Source organism: Astatotilapia calliptera, chromosome 11, assembly GCF_964374335.1.
Source record: "Astatotilapia calliptera chromosome 11, fAstCal68.1, whole genome shotgun sequence".
In the NCBI taxonomy this organism is placed as follows: domain Eukaryota; kingdom Metazoa; phylum Chordata; class Actinopteri; order Cichliformes; family Cichlidae; genus Astatotilapia; species Astatotilapia calliptera.
This window is the reverse complement of record NC_137432.1, coordinates 28,026,455-28,050,455: the sequence shown is the minus strand read 5'-3', so window position 1 is coordinate 28,050,455 and position 24,001 is coordinate 28,026,455. Positions and strand designations below refer to the sequence as shown.

Here is a 24,001-nt window from a genome sequence, read left to right as displayed (position 1 = left end):
AACAAATTATATGTTTTGCAACAAATTACTGCTAGAAAGAACGTACTGGTTTAAAATTGGTTCTCTGTTAAGTTGTCTGTTACAGATGATTACTGTTACTAATTATCCTTTATACAGCTTTTATAAATGGATCTATAAATCAGTTTATGTGACATTTCTGAGTTTTCCAGCAAATTTGTCCTGCTAATCTCAGATTAGTGTGCTATTTTAAATAATATCTATATTTAGCATTAAAATATTTAAAAAGTACTTATAATTTTATTGAAAACACTTTTAAGGTGTAAAACATTCAATCAGAGAATTCACATGTAATCCACAAAAATATAATCTCAACAATATAGTTTAACCTCCTAAGACCCAAACTCTTCCACGGCATGCATTTTTAGTTTGTCTTTGATATTTGGGCATATTGGGGCCCGATGAATGTAAAAACAAAGAATTTTTTCCCCCTTATTTTTGTTTTTAAGAAAAATAAGAGCCACATGAGGATATTCGTTTAAAATTTTGATAGAACAGTAGCAGTATAATGTCATCATAAGTGGATATCAGGTCCTAGGAGGTTAAAGTAAAAAACAAAAAACAAGAAGAAACTTCATTTGCTGCAGAAGTTTTACAAAGTATACAAAAACTTTGCAATGATAATCAGTAAATATCAACATGATTTCTATCAGCTTAAAAAAATTCTAGCTAGTAGCCATGTTATTTACAGCTGTGTACGTTATCACATTAAATTCATTGCACATACTTAGATCTATGTAAGCCTCCAACAAAGCAGTTCTACTTGTAATTGCCAATGGTGCTTTAGTCATTTTCAGTATCATTCATGGCTAATGCTCGTAGAAAAGGAAAGTCATCCCAAAGACTCTCTGGGTCTGCCACTTCTTCAGGTACACAATCATGGCTTGGCCCAAAAAAATGCTGCTCCTCTGTCATTCCACCTAGTGCTAGATTCTGGTAACACTTCGGCGTGAAAGGTTCCTCTGCCTCTAAGAGGGGCTGTGTAGATTCAGAACGCAGGTAGACATGAGGCTCTTTGGGTGGTGGGCTGTTACAAAAACCAGAGAACACCACAGTAGCATAAGGAACAGAGTCACTGTTTGAGCCAGAGTATTCGGTGATGAAGGGCGAACCACAAATAGACTCTCCAAGGTCACTGGTCTCTTCTGAACTGTTTATCCAAAGATCATCCTCCTCTTTGCTTAGTTTCATGGGGATGTCCGGAAAGCTGAGGTGGGACAAATATATCGGATCCTCGCTGTCACATGAAGGATGGGTATACTGCAAGTGAAAAATAAGTGAGACAACAATAGTATCAATTTCTTGGCTTTACACCATGTCATGTCTTTTTTTCACTCATGCAGCAAAACAAGCTTTAAATATCTAACATTAGAAATTAATATCAGTTGGAATGCTTTAAATTAAGTCTCCTGTTAGTTTTCACCAGATCCTGATGGAGACCTTAAACAGCCTCTTTCTCTGTTAAATGAACCTCTGTGTTTAGCGGGTATTTGTTAAATTTGTCTTAATTCCATTGAAAAGCATTGTAAGCTAAAACAACAAATTAACAGGGCATTAAACCAAATAATGAGAAGGAAGAAGCTAAACTGTTCCTGCAGAATTTCACAGTCATTCCCTGTAGGGTTCAATCTCTTCATTCTACATATTGCAGATTTTTGCAGCTTTAGTCAAAAACATTAGTAATAAGGAACGTATAAATGTATAAAAACATTTCTGTTGTCCTCTAACGGATGTCCGCTTTCACACCTGTGTTGATTCTGATGTCAGTCTTAGGACAAAGCTGTTAGCTGGGTCTGGAACAACTGGCCAAAAAATCCCCTTAAACCTTGAAGTTAAAGAAAAAAAGAATTAGGGTAGTGTGTTAAGAATAAACAGCATTACAGCTTCCCAGCTTAAACAGTATGAGCATGAGCTTACCTTTCATGTTTGGAGAAACAAGTCAGGACTATGAAAATAATCAGCAATGAAAGTCCAAAAACTGATCCGATTACAATCATCGCACTAGCGACCTCATCTGAGAAAAGAAAAGACACGTAATGTCACGTCTGATCATATTCTGTTTGTGTTGACTTTCTCCAAAGAAAAAATGATCGTACTAACCAAAGGGCTGAAATTCAAAATGAACTGCTGACCCATTCAAGCTCCCACCAAATGTGCTAACCATCAAGACAGCTCCATGCACACTGGGGTCTTTAAGGATCACACTTCTTTTTTCTGTATCTACGTTCACAACTGAAGAACAGTTAAACATTAGAGGGGATCAAGTACTTAAAATACCCTATACAACATAGCAGAGATAAGGTATTTAACCTACCGTTAACGGGTCCCTTCTGATTCCAGTAGAAGACTGTGTAGTCTTGGATCTTTCCATTTCGTTGGTCTAATGGTATTTCATCCCAGGTAATCTTAATATCTGAATTCCAGGTCTTTTGAATATGTAATTTTGGAACCATGGATGGGGCTTTAAAAAGAACAACATCACAAGTGATTAGTAGAACTAGAAAGAGTTTTTAACCATTAGACATTATATTAGACAGCCCAGGTCTTTACTCCAATAGGTTATTCATTTCTTTCCACAAGAGGGCATTATTTCATCATGTATCAGCTGTTCTGTGAAAGATTACAAAATATATATTCTGTAAGTCAACGCTCTTCTGACTACTTCAAAGTTGAGGGAGTCTGGCTCACACCTCTGCTGGCTTGTGTGAGACTCTTTGTGTCTTGGGTGACTTACCCTTCTCTCTCAAGTAGGCATTAAATGTCTTAGGAGGGCCTATCCCATCCATAAACCTTGGATATACAGAGATCCCATAGGGCTTGTAGGGCTCAAAGCTGCCTGTTGATGAGTGAGAAGAGGTTAGGGTGGATCATTGCCCACAGGAGTCTAACAGTGTGTAGAGGCAGGTTAAGCACAGGAAAAGGAAGATCTTACACAAGAGTGATTGTTCGAATTCTTGTTGTAGAGGATAATCATCCGATTAGGAAAGCGGAAGACAAATATTGTAAAACATACCTGTTATAACAATGCTGGACTGGTTTTGGCCAGCAATGTCAAACTGGATGTGGGCGAGGCCTGATTTTAACAAAGGTCTCCATTTCACCACATAATCGCTGAGTCCTGAGGAATCCATGCTTCTCCACTGAACAAGAAATGAATTGTTTCCATATGGGACTGCTGTGGCATCTAATACTACAGGATGAGCTACAGACAGAAAAAGATGCATATCATATTCTACATGTCACATGATATGATGCATTCATTTGTTTTGTGAGTGAGTTACCTTTATGTTTGTAAATCTGTACTACAGTGGGAGAAGATTTCCCTGCTGCATTTACAGCCTTTACATACACTTTCTTAACGCTCCTAGAAAGACTGAAAGTACAGTAGTTCTCCCTTGTAGAGCACACCACTCTCTTTTGCACCAAGACGATATATGACACATTTTGGCCATTGGCACGAAATCTTTTTGATGGCTGAAGCAGAAGGAAAAAATGTGAGGAGATATTTTAAAAGACGACCTCTCATGCTCCACCAGAGCTAGAAGACAAAATGCATCAATTTGTGACAGGTGTCAAGCAACGTGTGTGATGTGTGTACCTTCCAAAACAAGCTTATGTTGAGTTGTTTTAGCAGGGGATCCTCAGATATCTCCATCCACGAATCTAGGCGTCCAGTGGGAGCTAAAAAGAAAGAGTCACCTGTCAGCATGTTGCATGTCAAAAGCCTGCACATCTCCTTTTACTCTTTGAAAATAAAAACTTTTTCATCCAAGACAGGTTTATGGATTCAATGCAACAAAGCTCAATACAACCTGCGCTATAGAAAAAAGTAATGGCAGATGCAGAAGATGACATTAGCATATATTGAAAAGACCAGGAAATGGAAGAAAAGGCAATAGATTGGGAAATGGTTGACTGACTGATGGTGTCAGTCTGAATTGATCTTACCACTCTCCAAGGTGACACCAGACTGGCTGCTGCTCCATTCACTCCAGGGGCTCTGCTGGTATCTGACTCTGATCTGTGCAAAATACCGAGTCCAATGCAGCAGGTGACACATGTCCACAGGAGTTTTAGCATTTTGAACCAAGACCTGGCATATTTTTCAGGGACACAGAATGTACAAACATAAGTTCTTGCATATCCAATGTGAACTTCAGGGAAGGAATATCAGCATTTGGATGTCTATAGCCACTGGATCAAATGTTTGGGAAGATACATTTTCAGTTGATATCAACAAAGGGTTGATTTGCACTCACTGGGTCATTCCACTGTGTGCTGTCAACAGACTTAAATCGGTATTCCAGGTTTAATAACCCGCAAGACTGGAGCCAGGCCTGGTCTGGGGACAAATTCCAGTTCAGCCTCAGGCAGCCATACCTTTTAGAAATCACTTGAATACTGGGTGGGTCAAACTTAGCTGAAATAGTGACAAAAACAAAAGCATGCATAATTTTTTTTCCCACCGATTTTAAGTACAATTTAGTATTGTCTATGAAATATAGTACTTATAATACAAACAGAGCTTGAAGAATGCTAAAAAAAAAGAAAACCCCAAAATATTTTCCTTACCCGAACTAACAGGTTCTAAAACAAGTGGTGCTGAGGTTGTCTCTCCAAGTTCATTCACAGCTTTCACATATATCTTCATGTCATAAAACAGCACAAATTCAAAACGAGGGATGGTATAGTGATGGACTCCTTGTGGCAGTTTATAAGAATAGTTTTCATTTTCAGCCCTGAAATGATGAAATTACATTTTAAGAAATATAGTCGTTCAGCCTTGAAGACAAAGCCTAGATAACACGTCTGATACCAGTATGATATTTACTGCTTGACCAGTCTTTCACTGTAATCTATATTTTGTATATTTGCATTTGTATTCCATTTGTTACATATTTTTTTACCACATTTCAGTATGGAGGGAATACTGTGTGGGCAGGTGGGTTTCCCTCTGCCCAGGGTCCCAGCTACAGGTGATTGTGATGGGGTTGGTGAGGTTTGTCTGACAGGTGAGGTTTTGCGGTGCTTCTGGTGGATCTAAAGGTAAAAAGAAAAACAAAGTCATTTTTAAATGGAATTTAATTTGATCCATGTACAAAAGAATCGCAAATGCTTCTCACATCCAGCTCGGATCTCCACGCCTGCGACTACTTGAGGAGGAGAGGCTTGGATACAGCAGGTGAGGATTGCTCGGGTGTGATTGAAGCTTGATATAACAGCTCTGGAAACCCTGCTGCTCTCACTGGCTTCTGGACTGCTGGGAATAAGCCTATCATCAAGGCGCCACTCTATATGAACAGCTTGTCCAGTGACCAAAGGGCAGTCCTCTCTGATGACACATGTGGCTGTCACAGGGGATCCCAAAGGTACCACTGAGCTGGATGTGTGGACCTTTGCACAGGGCTGTATGCCATCCTCTAAAAATTACAAAAAAACAAAAACAAAGATGTAATGTGAAGATTGTTCAGATGTTTTTTCTAAATGTTTAGTCTTTTACTTGGTAAAATCTCCAAGGCAAAGGACACAAAATGATAGTAAGAATTGTCATTGTAATTGGTATTTCCATCTTCCTCCGACACCTACACTCACCATTTCTTGCTCCGTTCACAAATGTCACCAGCATGACAATCACTGACATCCATTTGGATATCATGATGATAAAACCTGTTAGGCAGCCAAAATGAAATGCATTATTGGTAAATTACCAACTTTCATGCTCTGTCAAAACAATATTTGAGTGACAAGGTGCATTGTGGGAGGGAGGAATTGACAGTGGTGGTGGTGACAATGGTGTTTCAAGGGTCTGGAAGTGATCTCCATAACGCATAATATTTCAGTATACACACTGCATCTCCTGCCTCCCTGATCTCTAGCAAAAAAAAAAAAAAAAAAGATTTGCTGTGCTGTCTGCGTTTGTGGAGCACAGAAAAAAACTGAGCACTGACACTTGACAAACTCAAATAAATAAATAAAAATTAAATAAAAATCTAAGCACATAAATAAAAGCCAACACTCGTGGCATCTTGGGTTCACCGGGGAAGTGACATTTAAAGCTCTGCTGGCTGAAAAACAAAACAGATAGAGACATCCACAGGTGCTATCAAGTTTCCATTGTTACACTGTTAAATAAAACAGATGAAACTCTTTCTAAATTTTGAGAGAAATATTTAATAAAAAATATAAAATATATTAAAATGTATCACCTGTTACAGTGTAACTGGACTTTTTTCACATAGGCCTAGAGACTGTTGATAACCTGCTGGCAACCTCTGGTCACCAGGGAAAAATACGCATTCCCCAGCAAGTTGGTGAATAGTTGCTGGCTGTCACCAGGTGCAACCCCCAACAAACTCCAGCAGTTCAAAGACACTTTGTTTTTTAGTGGCCAGTGGTTACCGAGGAGTCATTGACCAATCGCTAGACCTGCGTTCGTAAGGTTTTAGCAATCAGTTTCACAAGAACTGGCAGCATCTTCCAACCACCAGTCAAAACCAGTCATATTTTTCTCACACGACTTGTGTTTGCTAGGTGGTTGCTGACTGGTCTGACGTAAACAAAATGGCTAGAGTCAAAGTATGACAGCAACACTCCTATGACCAAGAAAACAAAAAAATCAGTTGTTATCCAGCCATTACAATGATTCTTTTTTTTCTGTCTGAGATTGATGGCAAGCAGTTGTGGAGACAAATAATTTTCCTATGTCACGGTCCGTAGTGTGACTATAGCAAAATGAGAACTAGTGGGTAAAGTTCTGGCAGCATTTCTCAAACATACTGCACTTTTTATATAAAGTCAACCTTGCTCTTTAGTTCGAGAATCAGTTAGGGAACTCACCATTACACAGAAGTTTAAAATTCACAGAAATCTTTGTTCTGGTTTACAAAGCACCACCCAGACATGCCATCACAGCCTATATCAGTATCTCTGCAACTGTAAGGTACTGTGTGGAAGAAAAGACAAATAGTTTAGAGTACTAAAGCAAATACTAACTGATTACTAAAGTAACAGAAAACAATGGAATCGAGTTTTTTAGTGGTATTAAAAGAACATTTAATTGTATAATGAACACCAACATATAGACATGTAGTTCTAAACTTTGTGCAAATTATTCACACAATCATGTGTTTTGCATATTTTAATGCATTAAAACCAGTGTATGTACAATAAAAACATTCAAAATAATATTTCACATGAGAATAGGGATTTTGTTACTAGAATTGTGTTCAGTGCATTGTTAAAAATGTTTGCTAAAATTTAAACATATATTTCTGGACATTTCAATTTTGGACAGGTGTCACTTTATATTATAAAATAAAATACCAGGTGGCAATGAAAGTTTGCAACTGATAAACAGCATTACGAGGGAGCAGAATCATAAAAATGTGAGAGTAGAGTTTTAAATTCATTAAACACTGCAAGCAACTCAATAGTAAGGAAACCTCTTGGGAATTATCTAAAATTATGCCAGATTATTTATTGTTGATTCCCTTATTAATGTCTTCATCAGAACTACATTTCACACTGATGTAGGGATGGCACGATACCACTTTTTTATGTCCGATACCGATACCGATATCATAAATTTGGATATCTGCCGATACCGATATGAATCCGATATAGTGTTTTTTAATCAACAAAACTGTTTTTTAAAATATCTTGCTGCATTTTGCAAGTCTGCAAGTTCATACTCAAGTTTAAAACAACAACTACACTAAAGCTATTCTGTTATACCTGTATACAAAAAAAATATTTCATAGTTCAGCAATACTGATCAATCTAATAAACTTAAACCTACACCATCCTCCCTATTCTGGTATTTTAAAGAGTACTTAGCGTAAATATTAAGCAACCTAACTAACAGGGTTCCAACTCCCAGCAACAACAAAAATAAATAAATAAAAAATAGGGAACCACCCCTCACGCGCCACCTCATGATGCTTAATCGACATAATCAACCTTAATTTGATGCAGTGTGAAAGAAAATGCACAGAAATCAGTTATTTTTCAAGAAATATTAAATAGATTCAACATCTTTCTTCAACAAAATTGCAGACTGCACAGATGGTACCTTCCCAAAGTAAAAAGTACTATAGCTTACTAGGGTATATATATATTAGACTTTATAGTCACTATATACAGTAATTGACTTCTATTCATTTTACACCAAATTAAAACTTTGGGTGTCAGATAATTATTTATTAAAAGCTAGACATTTTAAATGAGAATAAGAAAGAAAAGTATGTCTTTGTGCCCCCTTTTCCCTGTTAATGCCCTATCGGCCCCCCTGGCTAAACTTTGCTAGATCCGCCCCTGCACAGTTACCAGCGTCAGCTACGTAGAAAAAGATCCTGGTGTAGAAAGTAATATTAAATAAATTGTAACAACAGCTTATCAAGCTTAAACGTGCTGCTGTTGTTCAGCCGCTGGTTTGCTCTTTCTGGCGCAAAGTGGACCAAAAACAAACAAGAGAGACGGACTCGCGACAGAAAACCCGATCAGCTGATCAGTTTCACGATTGAAGTAGCAGCCGGAGAGCGAGAGGCAGTCGCTTGTTAAGCTTAACACAGGAATGCTTTACAAACATTCAGAGATGGACTTACACACTTGCTTTACTTCTCTCGGGGATAACTTTGTCGGAGATGAAATGCCAGGTTGCTAGCGAAGCTCCAAATGCTATCCAGACCACCGACAGGTCCCGCATGCCACAGCCGCTCTATCACGTGATGCATACTGCTCCGACTGCTAACGTTCTGAGGTGAGTTACGGCGTGTTGCAAGTTTTGTGAGGTGCTTTCGTGATATTTAATGGATCGGATTACATTTTTTATTTTTCTCCGATATCCGATCCAGTAATTTAGGTCAGTATCGGACCGATACCGATACGTAATATCGGATCGGTCCATCTCTACACTGATGTGAAGTACTGTGCAAAAACCTTGAATCACCTCTCATTTCTTTTGGTTTTGCTTCACTGAAGCCATACTTTCTTATAATTTTTTAAAGTGGTCTAGAACAGCAGTTTTCCGGTTTATTCTCTGGACATTGGCTGCTTTTTAATCAATTTTTAGTTCTGTGGATTCATCTCTTGTTGTTTAAGCCACATCAGAATTGATCTCAAAGCAAAGAATGGCTTCTTGACAGCCACTCTTAAGAAAGGGATGGGTAGAAAAAGCTGACACAAACCGAAAATGACTGAAAATAGTGTGGCATTCAAACGTGAAATTTTTGGTTCAAATTGTTGTCAGTATGTACAGAGGTGTTCAGGAGAGAGGTACATCAGTCATCTACAGTCATCTGTAAAACACACTGGAGGTTCTGTCACGGTTTGGGGCTGTTTTCCACCAGAGAGGTTGTGAATCTTGTCAAAACGGATGGAACTATGAACACAGAATAGTACTGTCAAAGTTTGTTCCACCATGTAATACCATCTGGAAAACATCTGAGTGGCAGTGTTTTCATTTTTTAGCTTGACAGTGATGACAGACACACTGCCAATGCAGTAAAAGCACGCCTGTATAGAAAAAAGACAGTGGCATACTATCAGTCATGGACTGACCTCCCCAGAACCAGAACCTCAATATTCCTGAAGCAGTGTTGGATCATCCTTGCAGAGGATGAAACAACAGGCAGACAAGGTTTGAAGAAGAGTTTTGAATTTCCCTCAAAATGCCTGGAGACCCATTCCTGAAGACTACTTAAATTACAAGAAAGCATGCCTACATGAGTTCAGGCTGTTTTAAAAAGAAAAATGGTCATCAAGCCTATTTTTGTTAACTGAAATAAAAATGAAAAGTAGACTTTAAAAAAAGGAAAATAACTCAAATGACTAAAGACTAAAAAACAAAAAATACAGAGGAAATAATTCATGCAATATTCATTATTTTGGTAAAAAATTTATTACAACTTGCCTGTTGAGGCTTTCATTGGTGTGTTTACTGAAACTGTGTACACAGCTTTTATTGTAACACGCCTCCATACAATAACAACTAAAAAGAAACTAACAATGAAACTAATAAATAACTAAGTCAAACTAAACTGAATTAACAACAGAAAGCTCTCATATTCCATTTTTTGTGTGATGGTAGAGATCAATAACACCACGAGCTGTTCCAGCTTTAATTTGGGTGAAAATTGGGTTAAGGTTAGGTTAAGGTCAAGGTCACAACAAATATGAAAATCAGAAAAAAACTTTAAATTACCCACAATATTTTACAGGTTGTCTTTAAACTTCAACAATAAACTAGGCCTTGGGGGACATGAGTAACTAGATTGGCTAAGCATTTGACCTTGACCTCTACTGTTAGCCCCTGAGGTCAAAGCTGACCTTGAAAACAAATGTCAAGACACCGTATTGAGTATAACACATCATAGCACGGAGAGAGCTGCACAATAGTCTTTTTACTTATTTATTTTTTTAATCCAACACCCTACGGCATCACGATGATGCCATGTAGTTTCGCAAAAATCACACATGGATGAATATCTCTTAAAATCTAAAGTTTTTACAGTTTATAGTAGTAAAAGATTTCAGCCAGATCTACTCCGAGCATACAGGTAAAGATAATAAAATACACCATTTTAGTATGTAATGCTAAAAGGTCAAAGGTCAAAAGTCAAACATCAGTGTTGATATGAAAACAGGGTGCCGTTAGCTTCTAATAAAAAGTTTTCATATAGCCTTTGACCTTCATGGGAGTTGCGCTCTTTGACTGCACTTGTCAGATCTGGTTTTGCCCCGTATACTGTTTTTCAATTTATACATGCATGTTTCGATAAATCACTGCAGCCATTTTCCTAGAAAAATATAAAAGAAATATGTGATGGGGAAAGAAATAAGACATTTGCACAGTACTGAATGTGTGTGCGTGCATGACTCACCAACATACAGACATCTACCCAGAACCAGTAAGTGGTACAGCATTGAGAAACTTCCTGTGGTCTTGTAACACTCAACCTGCCTGTTTCTGAGAATAAGCTGAGAAACTCACTGTTCCTCAGCTTAACATGTAGCATGCGCACAACACCAGGCGACTGCTCAGAGTCCAGTTCAATTTGTTCTGTAGGCTAAAGACACAAATGACATATTAGATTTTGACTATCCAAAGCATTTCTGGTGTAGAATAACATTCAACCGTTGAGCAGAAATGTTATGTTCATAGTGTCATTGTAACACCTCCATAAGATGAGGAAATATAACCTAAAATTTGTATAATTTGTAACTATCACTCAAACTGTTAGATCGCTGCCCTCAGTCCAAAATAACTATTTGGTGAAGACTGCGTTTTGCAATGAGAGAGAAATGGAATTTTCTCTCCGTTTCTTATCAGCACTGTGCAAAAAGGCCCCCATTTCCCTCCGCTTTCCTTTTTAGAATTTCTGCTTACTACTAATAGGTAATTGCCTGTGGCTCTGACAAAAGGCAATTGAAGGAAAGACAGAGAGAGTGAGCGAGAGAGACGAGGTGGAGAGCAGAAAAGGGTATTAGACTCGGAGTGTATTTTGTCAACAACACAATATGACATACTTAAAATAAAGGCAGAATAAATGAAGTCTGGCTATTCTTTGCATTTCAGCCAATTATGTTCAGAACATATAGATGAGAATACATTATGTAGAATTTATTTTTGTGTCTTGGTGAGTCATGTCTCCATGTTAAAAGAAATATTTTTCTACAACTTCAGTAGATTTCCTTTCCTGTTGCTGTTGAGGGTTACAGAACGCCCACTTAAAGGATTTGGCAATATCCCTCACACATTGCAAAGTGTAATGACAGACTCACCGCTATTTCCCCTTTTTGGTTTTATTTCTCACACTATACAGTGTGTTTTGAAAAGAGATTTAAAAGGAGTTAAAGAATGATTTGTTTTTTCTTATCATGGCTGTTAAGACATTCTGACCTTTTATATGGGCAGTATCTAAAATCCCAGACCGATTGAATCAATCTTTTTAACTTCCGATTTTTAAACTGTCAGAAGATGTTTTCCATACACTAAAATACTGTTGCCCCCGTGATTAGAAGAAAACTGCAGTCATAAAACATGTTAAAAACATTGCCATACTGTAGTCTTTAGAGCTTGAAAAAGAAGGCGGCTGGATTTCTTTAAGGTTTTTAAAGACATTTCACCTTTAATCAAAGACATTTCTTCAGTTGTGAGAGGTGAAACAACTTCAAAAAAACATAAAGAAGTCCAGTCGCCTTTTTCAAGCTCTTAAGACAATGATGACTTGGGCGACATTGCGGTATTGTACTAAATTTAACAAAGGTTTAGGTAAAAACACCTTTGTGCGACGATCTAACAACTTATTTTAAATGTTTCAAACGATACGCTTCAAGTACTATAAAGCACCATCTTATCTTAGTATTGCTTATTTAATCCTAAATGTATTAAGAGTGTGTAGTGTGTGTGTATTAGGTATTAAACTACAAAGGATGATAAATGTCACATCTACAATACAGAGGGACCAGAAAATCAGATTAAACATGGATTAAAGATGATTTTTTTAAATAAATTGAGTGGTCCATAACTTACATGTAGATGAGGATGCAACTACCTAGCTTTAACCTCATTCAGAAACAAGTTTAGCAAAGTTTTCCTTTTCAATCTGGCACAAGTATCAAAATGAAAGAAGCAGCAAATTGCTTGATGTGAAGATAAAGGAGAGCCATCAGAGAGGCTTGCCACTCACCACACAGCAGCTGCAGCAGACCCAGAAAGACAAGAGGCTCTTATCAGCCCTGATAGCACCAGATGAAACAGCGTGGCTCAAAGTAGCTCGGATTTGAGGACGTGTGTGTGTGTGCCAAGAAGCAGCACAGGCAGCAACATCCTTGTTTTGCATTTGTGAAACTGCTATTTTCCAAGAAGAAACATGTGACTGATGGGGCCCAGTTATGGGAAGGAAGAATGGGGAGTTCACATTGCTCAAATTCACATTTTTAAAAGCTCAGCAAAAAGTTTTTACAGGTGGCTTTGGCTGTTTAATTTGTCACAATAATATGCAGTTTTTCTTAATGGAGTAATTAGAAAAATCATTATAGCTCAACTTATAGCTGTTAAATGTCAGCTGAATTAAATTTTCAGTACTTTCCCAGAAGATGCTAATACAGCAGCTGTCAACTGTCCTTCAGTCGGACTCCAGGGAGTCTTCTCGCAAGAAGAATGTGATCATTCTGGCTCAGGCTGACCCCTCTGTGTTTTGTGTGACCTTTGAAGTAGCTTCAAAATGCACTCATCTCCCTCTCTGAGCCTGTCTAAGACTTTGTCAGCATGGTAATAGAACAAGCTCTTAAATGGGATTGTAAACTGTGCCTTGAACCCCCCCTCAAGGACACTTGAAACTAGTTGCCATATCACGATTATTAGCTTATTAAATTCTAAAATGAATCTCATTTCACTGCATGCAAGGAGACCCAGCAAGCTCACCCACTCCACTTTTAATCTAACAGCCGCATCCCTGCACGGTCACTCTCGTGCCCTCAAAAGCATAATGGAAGCTAACTGTTAATCAAGAAGCTGCTGGAGGAGGAATTAAATACACGCACTGGTAGGTTTTAGGGTAGGAATCAACCTGGAGAAAAGAAAAGCAAGCATTAATTAAAAACACATTAACTGGTTATCATGAGTTGACATATTTTGCTTGATCTTTTTTTCCCCTAATCAGCAATAATGAACGAAGCGTTTGCCATCCACTGGGTATTACACGCTATGTTTCAGTGAGCGGTAAAATTAGCCGAGGGCCCCGAAGCCAAGTTGAACTGATGAAGCTTTGCTAGGTTTGATTACGGTTTTTGTCCTATGCTTAACAGAATGCCGTCTCCTCCTTAGATTCTCATTCGCATTAAAAATTCGACTAACCCAAATTAGACACTGCTGTAAACGTCATCTCATATCTGTCTGCTTCTATACAGTGAAATACTATAGTGAACTGCAGTCACAACTGCTGTAATTGTGCTAAGCGTGTATACTGAAATGCTGAATATTGCCCTCTGTTACAAGAGTGATATTCCACTGCTGCACTCAGCCTGATAAGTCGAATTCAGCATTCTTTACTACCAGTTATGTAAAATACTGATTGCACTGATTTGATTTTCGTTGGCAAAATTATTAGTTTTGTTTCATTAAACTTAACAACCTATTTACTGATGGCAAACCAAAACTACCATTTGCCAGTGGACATACAACATCATGATGGACTGCTTTGCTGACTTGGAAGCTCACGCTCACGTACTCAATAATGAATTCTGCATTTGATCAATAACTGACTTACAATAAAGTGAGGCAACATGGCCCAAATTAAAGTTGAATGGGAAGTGAACCTCTGAAAGAAGAAACTGAGGGTTTTGAAAAGGCTTGGTCTAAGCACAGGTCTGGAACCCCAGAAAGTGTTGCAAGGGGATTTCAAATGAGAAGTACATGCAAGAAAACAAAAATAAAAGTAAAATCAAATATTGCATTTTTTTTACTGTACATTGAAACAACAAGCTTAAAATAAACCAGTCATTCTTGGAGTTGGAATTCTAGAATAATTAGATGATTAGATTAAATAATAATTAGATTTTTTTTTCCATCTTCTGTAGCTTCAACATACAAGTGTGCTTGTGTAGTTTTGCAGATGTTCTATGTAAATAAGTTCATTGTCCAGGTGAGGTGGTGTTTCCTGCTTCGGCTTTTTAGCCTGTTGCATCTCCACCGGCGATCAGGTCAACTGCAGGGTTGTCAGCTGGCATCATAATTGCCCACTAAACCAGTTCATCTTCCAGTGGGGGTCTGGTAGCAGACTGGGGACATCTTGCAGCCACCCCCCTGCAGCTGCCTTCGCTGGTGTGCTGTCAGTCGATGTCATTTTTCTGCATCCAGTAGCTTCCTTTCACAGCTTTGCCTATGCCTGTACCTTGCAGCGGCTGGACTGTTGTCTTGCGCAAAAAAGCCCTCTCACCCCATTACCAGTTGTGTCTTGTCACTACTGGTAGCATGATCTGGTACCTGCAGCCCATTTAGGTTTCACAGGTAGTTCCTCTAGGACAGGGGTGCCCAATCCCGGTCCTCGAGAGCTACCGTCCTGCAGCTTTTAGATGCATCCCTACTCCAACACAGCTGAATCAAATGGTTTGATTACCTCTTCAGCATGCCATCGTGTTTGGCAAAGGCCTGATAACAAGCCATTCATTTGATTCAGCTGTGTTGGAGTAGGGATGCATCTAAAAGCTGCAGGACGGTAGCTCTCGAGGACCGGGATTGGGCACCCCTGCTCTAGGATGCCACATCAATACAAGCCATTAGAATAACGTTTGCTGTGTCTCTGAGCAGACACAGCTCAGAGCAGTCTTAAGTGTGTATTTGAGGTACTAGGACACATGGAGTTACAAAAGGAAAGTGGAAAGGAGTTTTAAAAGGCCATCAATCCAGCTCCAGGAACAACATCTGCTCCTTTGTGCGACACAGGACATACAGTGGCAAAATTATCTCCACTGGATCACCTATGTTTACATGTCTGACCAACAGGGTCCAACATCCTTTAGTTAAGAAACTGGCAGGTCACTACTGGCACCTGATTCTCTTCACCGATGAGAATCGGGTGCAAGTTTTTGTTGTTAGGAATGTATGGCCATCATCCACTCACTGGATTTGTTCCTCTTCATTTTTTATCATTTGCTGCTCCACTATGACACATCTCCTCATGTGTTAAAAGTAAAAATAGGAAATATTTGGGTAACAGTCTTTACATTTACTTTTGCATTTGTCAATATACTGATTTATTTATTTATTTTATAGACTGCATAGGACATGGTCAAAAATGTTTAAGAGACTAGCAAAAGATATCTCTATCTGTCTATAATAGGAAAAAATCTATTTATATTTTTTGTTGACTGTAATTTTTTCAATTTCAATGATACCACTAGTATTTGTAGGTTTTAAAGCAAAAGTCTGCATGATGGTTTGAAGTCTGTGGAGGGCTGTTTATTGTTTCATTATGTTATTTATTTGTCTGGTAGCTTTTGGTTTTACTTCCTACTTTTAATTTTTCTTTCTTTTTGATTTTCAGCCTACCCTTTTTGTTTCACATGTGTTTAATTAGTCAACCTTAACTTCTACTTTCCACTTCTTTTAAGTCCGTGTCTTGTCCTGCTGTTGTTTCTTTCCCCGTAGCTTTTTATTTCCCAGCTTATTGGTTTGTGTTGTGATTTCCATCTCTTCCTCTCAATATATAGAGATATAGCTAGAAAGAGACAGATGCGTGTTTGTGTTCTTTGTACCTGATTCTGTTATTAAAGCTCATTTTGGTTGCTCTTGCACCTGCCTGTTTTGTGTCCCACATTTTTGTATGCTTTTGAACTGAATCACAACACTGGGAATAAAAAGTCCATAATATGTGTTCTTTTTAATTATTTATTTAAAGAGCCTATTATAAATTATATTTCAAAGTGATCTACCTCCAGTCCATTTGTATAATTGTACCAGAGCTTCAAATTATTAAAATATAAACCTCCAGAAAAGCAGAACACACGTCATTCTTTGAAGAAGAGGCTGAAAGAACTAATGGAACTGGAAAAAACTAATGCAAATAATAAAAGGATGGGCATTCAAAAAAATATATCTTTGTGTTAAAAAAAAAAAAAATATGACAGCCATGTTGTTGCTCTGAGACTCAACTTAAGTGAAATGCTAATGCCAGTGTACTTGCATGTTCACAGTGATAATGCTTCCTGATATTTCAGTGCTATTCAATGCTATCCTAATATTACGCAGGCATGTTTACCATATTTGCAATATTTTAATAAATAATTACATTTCAAATGAGTAGAAGAAAATAGATGTATTAAGTTGAACTAAATAAACCAAAGAGAGACCTGACAAGACCTTATCCTACATGCTTCCTAAATTGTTCATTATCCCTGTCCAATTTACAGTTTTAACGATTATTTTTTGCTAGCATGACTTGAGTTCAGCTTGCTTTGCTACACAATTAAAAGCAGATTTGGCAGGTAGGATTTATGTGGACATGTATTCTATACCTAATTTAAATCTCTGTAAGTCTGTCAGTTTGATTATATCTGTGAGTGCACTTAGGGTGGCACAGTCGCCTTGGTCTATGCCTAAACAAGACTGCCACCGACCTTTTCCCGGCAAACCTGCGTTCCCATTGTGCTATCTGGCCCCAGATATTCTTTAGGCATACTCACACTAGGCATAGTTGCTTTTCATTGTCCCTGGTCTTTGGAGATAAAACACAATGACGGTATTGATAGCCAAAAGAGAGTAGTTGGAAACAATCCTGAGACTAACTTGCTTTGGAAACGTTAGATTATGGAGGACAATCAGGTTCCTGATTTTGCACTTTGTGGTATAATCGGAGCAGTTTTGGAAACAGTGACACACTGCTCTATCACATGCCTTATAGATGTGTAAATTACTTAATAAAGCAGTTTTTACAAAGAGACCATCGTTGAGGAAGCGCAGGACTTCCTACATACTTCACAAGTGTGAAGTGCACCAGGGTGCAGAACACTAAACCTTGACCAGAAATAGTACACAGCAACCACACCAGTCAAATGAACCAAACGAACTTTGGAGATTAAACATGCTTGGGAACAAATAGTGTGATCACTGTCTTAGTTTAATGCAATTTGTGTAAACGGCTTTACTTGCACAAAATGTGTGACAACAACAATTAAAAACAAAAACTGTCAGTAACTAAATTTTCATAATAAGTTCATAATATGTTTCTGCACATTCATGGTGCTTGTCATACAAGTTCCCTTATGAGCACAACCACATTCACCATTGACAGTGTTTAATGTGTGTATACACCCCCGAGTTGTGTTACACTATTGAGCGTGGCCTCTGGCACTACACTGCTGTGTCGACCTTGCGGGTTGGTTGAGTGAGCCTGTGAGCCACTGTGTGTGAGGGAGGGAAAGGGAGAGAAAGACAGGGAAAGGAGAGGGTCAGACAAGCTCCAACTCTCGCTCCTGCTCCTTACATGCACCCAATCCACTCCTATCTAGTACCTGTCACACGCTGGCTGCAAAATGGAATTGACTATTGATTTCCCCCTTACCACAGGTCAGTTGTGCTGGCAGGCTATAGTGAGCTCAGTGAGAGCCTTGCGTGGGACAACAAGAGGAGGGGAAGAAACACGAGAAGGAAATACACACATTTCAAAACACACAGCACATACACGCTCTTATTAACTGAGCCTTTGTAACGGAAGACAGTCAGCATTGCTTTAAAAGAGGTGTGTGTCACAACATGCAGTGGAACACACTCTGGACTGGGTAACCTGGAAAACTGCAATAAACCTGCGGTGGAACTTAAAAGTCAAATTAAAGCAGTAAAAAATAAATTTGAAATATTTTAAGATTTTAAGGCTCCTCCCACCCTTTTTTGGCTCTTTGAAATAAGAATGTGTGGGAGAATATTAGCTGCCAAGAGTTTTTCCACTCTAAAGTTATTTATGGAGTTCCACAGGGTTCTGTGCTGGGACCAACACCTTTCCCCACCATTATTTCTTCCCTACACTATATACATTTTCATTTTTATAATAAGATACCCAGCTTTATTTATCTATGAAGCCATTTGATACAAATCAAATACATGACAAGCAGAGCTTAAACACAAAGTTCTGGATGCCCTCTGACTTCCTATTTCTAAATGTAGACAAAAACTAAAGTTATTTTCCTCTAATCTAAAATTATTAGTAAATGGTGTCTGACCAGATACTAGATAATCTGGATGGCATTATCTCAGCCTCAAGCAACACTGTGAGGAATCTTGAAGCCATTTTTCCAACCCACACATTAAACAAATATGTAGGACTACTTCTATTTTTTTCCCCCCATCAGAGCTATATTACTAAAATTAGAAAGATCCTGTCAGCAAGTAATGCTGAAAAGTTAGCTCATGCATTTTCTACTGCGATTCATTATAGGCCTGCTCTAAAAGGTTCTTTAAAAAGCCTTCTGTTAATCCAAAACACTGTAGCAAATACTGACTGTACTGACACAGACTAGAAAGAAAGACCACCCACATTAACTTTTCTTCATTGGCTCACTGTTAAATCTAGAATTGCATTTAAAATGTGTTTTCTCACATTGAAAAGTCAGGCCTCATCATATTTTTTAAAACATAAACAGCACCATATTGTCCCAACAAAGGACTTTGCTCTCAGACTGCAGGCTTGCTTTTTGTTCCTTGAGTTTTTAAACGCAGAATGCGAGACAGAGTCTTCAGCTATCAGCTATACACTACGGCATGATATCATTAGTAATTTTTAAACTCTGCCTCTTGTCCCATCTTTCTTTGCTTTCTTCTCCTTCCCTCACCCCCAACCGGTCACAGCATATGGCCCTCCCTCCCTGAGCCTGGCTCTACTTAAGGCTTCTTGCTGTTAAAGGGGAGTTTTCCCATTTCCACTGTCACAAGTCCTTGCTCCTAGGGGATTGCTGGGATTTTCTATATACATTATAAAGCGCCTTGAGGTGACTGTTGTGAAATGGTGCTGTATAAATAAAAATTAATTGAAATGAAATAGACTTTTTCAGTGGAACAGTTTTCAGTGGCTAAAGAAAATAAATTCTTTCTTTCTTTTAATTGAAAGACAGCAAATTCAAAAAGACTGACCTACACTGAATGTAACACAAAGGTTTCTTTATTTTAGTTGTCTGGTGATTCCTCAGATTAATTTCCTAGGCTCAGCTGGTTTTTACAACTTTCTTTAAAGACTGTTCATTTAGCTCATATTCACTGCAGGCTGAGCATAAATTGGAGGCTTCAAGAGGTGATTATGAAAAAAAACAAAAAAAGGACTGTTAAAACCTAGCGGTTACAATATCAGTAAATATATAATAATAATAATAATAATAATGTTGAGTAATAATGTTTTAAAAATAAAAATAAAAATCAAATATATATTTATCTCACTGCTTGATATAATAGAAGCATAAAACAAAGGTTCAATGCAGAGAGGTTGGTTTTGCTCCAACCCAGGGCCCTTTGCTGTGCGTCCTCCCCACATGGCAAAAATGCCCACCGAAATATTTTAAACTATCACTTCAGATCTTGGGTCCTGAAATGAGCGATCTTCACCACAAAGTGACATAATTTAGTTTATTAAAAAAATAAATAAAAATTGCATTTGGTGGATTGGTGGCTGTGGGATGGTTTATATTAGGGGTGGGCAAATCCAGGCCTCGAGTGCTGGTGTCCTGCAGGTCTCAGATATCACCCTGAACACACCTGAATCAAACGATTAGTTCATTACCAAGCCTTTGGAGAACTTCAAAACATGTTGAGAAGGCCATTTAGCCATTTGAAAAAGCTGTGTTGGATCAAGGACACATCTAAAACCTGCAGGACACCGGCACTCGGGGCTTAGAGTTGCCCACCCCTGGTTTATATAGTGAAGGTTTGTTGCAAAGTTGCAGTATTATCCTCAATTTATGCACGAGCTATTAATTACAGACAGGTGATTTCATACACTGTATACCGTTATCCTGTTGAAAAGTTCTTGAGTTATTTATTTCCATTTTGCAGGCACTGTTTAGGATGCTAAGGGAAAATGCAGTGCCTCAGTGTTTACACATTTTTCAGGCAAGCAGAAATGCTTTCTCTAACAGACATGATAAAGAGCCCAGCAAGCCTGGTCTAGCCTAGGTCGCAGACAAATCTTGGTACACAATAGTGGTCAAGTCAGTAAGAAGTGGAATGTACAAGTGTGTGAAATTAATAGTGCGAATAATTACACCGTGTATACAAAACAAAATGCGTGAAATATATTTTGATTTAATGGCCCTGCAGTAAGAGCCTATTTAGCTGCGTTTGAGACTATCAATGAGGTGCTGACTTAAGTCTGCCTGAAGCCTCAACTCTTCACAACACAGCAGCAAAATTAAGTTTAAAAACAAAACAAAAACAACAACTGACAATTGTGACAATGATTTACTGGAATATTTAAGAATGAAAAGTAATAGAATGTCACCAACTAAAGCAACTAAAAGTGCCTTAATTTGGCATGTTTAATTAAAACAAGAGCTTGTGTTAATCATTACAAAAGTCAAGTGAAACTGTGTTGCATGAAAGAAGCTCTGATGTCATAAGATTTGGAAAGCTAGATTTCTTTGTTAGCAGCAGTGAGCTCCTGGTGATGGGTCCTTACTGCTCGCCACATGCTTAAACATAGTAAATCCCCCTGCCTCCTCCTTTCCCTCCTCGAAGCGGTAAAAAGGGTCATTAAGCTATTGATCAAGGTTAAGAAGGCAAATGATCACAGGATATTGTGGCACTTTTAATGTAGCCATCAGTGACTAAAGAAAAGTTTGTCCTTCCTTTCCCTGTCTTGCAAAATATATTTTGAAAGGGTCTTCACTTGTTCGCTGAATTTAGCCCAACATAAACACATGCGAGGTTGCCAGGTGGGGTTCAAACTCACTGCAGCTACTGAATTCTTTTTTCCACCCTCCTTCCTTCTTTTTTTCCCCACCCTCCCGTGATTGATTTCCTTCCTGCTTATCACAAACAGCTAATTGGTTTATTTTTGTTCCGTCATCAGTTTCCCTCTTCACATTCAAGATTAGTGCGCATAACCCACTCTTAGGCTCTTGAGTGATTTATGGGTCAGTGTACCATTTCACACAAACTTTCAGCAATTCCTGACAATGTTCTGCATTGGTGAGAAAAAAAAAGTTTTGTTTTATAAAATGAGTGATACCAATTTGCATGGTCTGAATTATCTAATTGGAAACTCCAGACCAATAGTGCAGCATGCCATCACTGAAATGCCAAGGCTATTTGAAAAAAAATTAGCATAGCCTCTACTAGTACTTGCAAACAACAGATTGTAAACAGATTATGGGATTTGTCAAAGGCTGACCCTCCATTAAGCAGCACCTGTGTACAACAATGTGAGCCAAAGGCTCTCTACCCATTGGAACCAACAGATGGCACTGTGGTAGCATCCAGGCCCCAGTGAGTCATTTATAATGCGGTGGGAGAGTGTTTTAAAAAAACAAAAACAAAAAAACAACAACAAAAAACCCCCAGAGAACCATAACCATTTTACAAATTTTATATTCAGTAGAGGGTGTGTAATATCACTCATTTTGGAGTTACACGTGAAGAAAAAAAACAAAAAAACCCCAAAACAAAAAAAACAAAAAAAACAAAAAAAAACACACAATATAGGCGCTTGTACACAGATAAGTGTAGGAGGGACATCCCTCCCCTTTGTCTCCAGTGAAACTAAGATTGTAGACTCACTTCTCACCCCCACCCTGCACAAAAAGCCTCCCTGTTAACTTCAAAAAAAGAAAAAAAAAAGTCAAAGGAACACCATCTGACAAGACAGCAGAGCTATATGCCAGGGCCTTTAATGTCAGACCCTTTCATTTGAATAAGTCTAACGGGATCTGATTTCATGTCTCTCAGACCACCAAGGGGGTTGGGGTACCTTGAACAAACTGTTTAGCATTGAGGCCAGGAAATCTGTATCTCCAACTACCAAACATAGGAGGACCCCAACTAGTCTTTGCTGCTCCATGGACTTTCTTAAAGTGATTTGAACCAAGGACAGGCCCTTTTCTTCTGAGGCCATGTACAGTTCGAGCTCTCTGGTAAGCACCATGACCCCAGTTTTGGGGCAGGGGGAGTGCATGGTGAAAAATGCCCTGTCTATTTGGGACGGACTCATCAACAACAAGGTCATGTTCACCATAGACAACCAAGTGACCTTGAGGATCCCTATTCACAAGGTCAAACTGGCTAGGGGCATCAGCTCGTGTTGGTAGTGCAACACGCATGACCCCTTTAAAACTGGAACCGCGGTTACTGACCGACTGTCCTCTGGGAAAGCCGTGCTCTGGCTTTGTTGTGTATTCATTTTGAACTGGTCCGTAAGTGCCGTGGGTCATTAGAAATCTGTCAGATGTTCCTAGGTTAGCTTGTCTATGCCTCACGTTATGAAAAGTTGGCCAATTTTGTTGAGGGGTGGCCATGTTTGGTACAGTCTCAAACCATTCATGATTGTAGGGGTGAGGGGGGATTCCATGGTAAGCTGGTCCAGAGAGTTCAGGCGCTCCATGTACTCCAGGATAATCCAAACCCAAAGCAGCTGCACGGGCTACAGCACAGACAAACAAAGACAAAACAAACCTGTTTGCCGGTTCATTGTTGTGAAGTGTCAAATATACCCACTAATTGGTAATTATATATATTTTTTAAAGTAGCAGCATCCATTGAAGTGCACTACATACCTCTTGCTGTTTTAGCACAATATGCACCACCAGCTGACACAGAGTGGAGCACAACAGTGCTAGAAAAAAAAGAAAAAAAAAAAAAAAAAAAAGAACGCACAGACACACAAAAAAAAAAAAAAAAAAAAAATCAGTAAGCCAAATAGCACAGCACTGAGAAGCTGTAATTGTTTTTTAACCACAGAAAACCTTAAGCTTTAAATACCTGAGAAAACCCACGAGAAGAAAACTCATTCCTGCAGTTATTTCAGCATAAACTTCATGACAGCACAATTACTGGAACACTTGCCACTTGACTTCTTTTGTAGCCACTCGGACTGCCTAAAGCCTCACCCTGGCTTGATTTGCTAATTACAGACAGCTGGTTGTCATAGAGACCAAAACTCAGCCACTGAATCTAGTCAGCCACTGGCAAATTGCTTCATTATAGAAAATTAGTTAAAATGCTTGCTTGCAGCAGAACTCTACAAAACAAGACATTTGGATTTTTTTACATTTAAGGAAAGAGAAACACACATCTAAAAAAGGAGTGCGGGTCAAACTGACGCCACAGCTGGTACAATTCTATTCACACACACAGCAGAAGAAGTTTGGATTGAAATAAAATTCGTTGTTGTGTAAGTTTGACTGTTTTTGCAAGCCCAATATACTAATTATAGCATAACCTCGGAACTTAATATTATCTGAACAGTAGCTAATTAAAACTTCTAATTCACTGGACCTAAAAGAATGA

At 38.5% G+C, this 24,001-nt stretch overlaps 2 protein-coding genes across 3 annotated transcripts; both read right to left on the bottom strand.

Annotated features, from left to right (window-relative positions):
• Positions 1 to 238: 238 nt before the first annotated feature.
• On the bottom strand, positions 239 to 12,845 carry csf3r (colony stimulating factor 3 receptor). 2 transcript variants are annotated; one of them, XM_026185435.2, is made up of 18 exons: positions 12,708 to 12,845; positions 10,899 to 11,084; positions 6,856 to 6,961; positions 5,611 to 5,685; positions 5,142 to 5,438; positions 4,926 to 5,058; positions 4,591 to 4,757; positions 4,278 to 4,438; positions 3,967 to 4,111; positions 3,617 to 3,699; positions 3,300 to 3,492; positions 3,032 to 3,220; positions 2,753 to 2,854; positions 2,333 to 2,479; positions 2,119 to 2,250; positions 1,936 to 2,032; positions 1,765 to 1,843; positions 239 to 1,278 (listed from the first exon to the last, which is right to left on the bottom strand). In XM_026185435.2, exons 4-18 carry the CDS (start codon positions 5,672 to 5,674, stop codon positions 802 to 804), a joined length of 2,466 nt encoding a protein of 821 aa, XP_026041220.2. In that variant the 5' UTR covers positions 5,675 to 5,685; positions 6,856 to 6,961; positions 10,899 to 11,084; positions 12,708 to 12,845; the 3' UTR covers positions 239 to 801. The 2 variants fall into 2 exon arrangements, with proteins under 2 accessions (XP_026041220.2, XP_080164170.1); XM_080308044.1 differs by lacking the exon at positions 6,856 to 6,961 and having other exon boundaries at positions 12,708 to 12,842.
• An 8,152-nt stretch (positions 12,846 to 20,997) lies between these two features.
• On the bottom strand, positions 20,998 to 23,792 carry LOC113032183 (uncharacterized). Its single transcript, XM_026184895.2, has 3 exons — positions 23,474 to 23,792; positions 23,269 to 23,327; positions 20,998 to 23,135 (listed from the first exon to the last, which is right to left on the bottom strand). The coding sequence occupies exons 1-3, from the start codon at positions 23,500 to 23,502 to the stop codon at positions 22,441 to 22,443; spliced, it is 783 nt and encodes a 260-aa protein (XP_026040680.1). The 5' UTR covers positions 23,503 to 23,792; the 3' UTR covers positions 20,998 to 22,440.
• Positions 23,793 to 24,001: the final 209 nt, after the last annotated feature.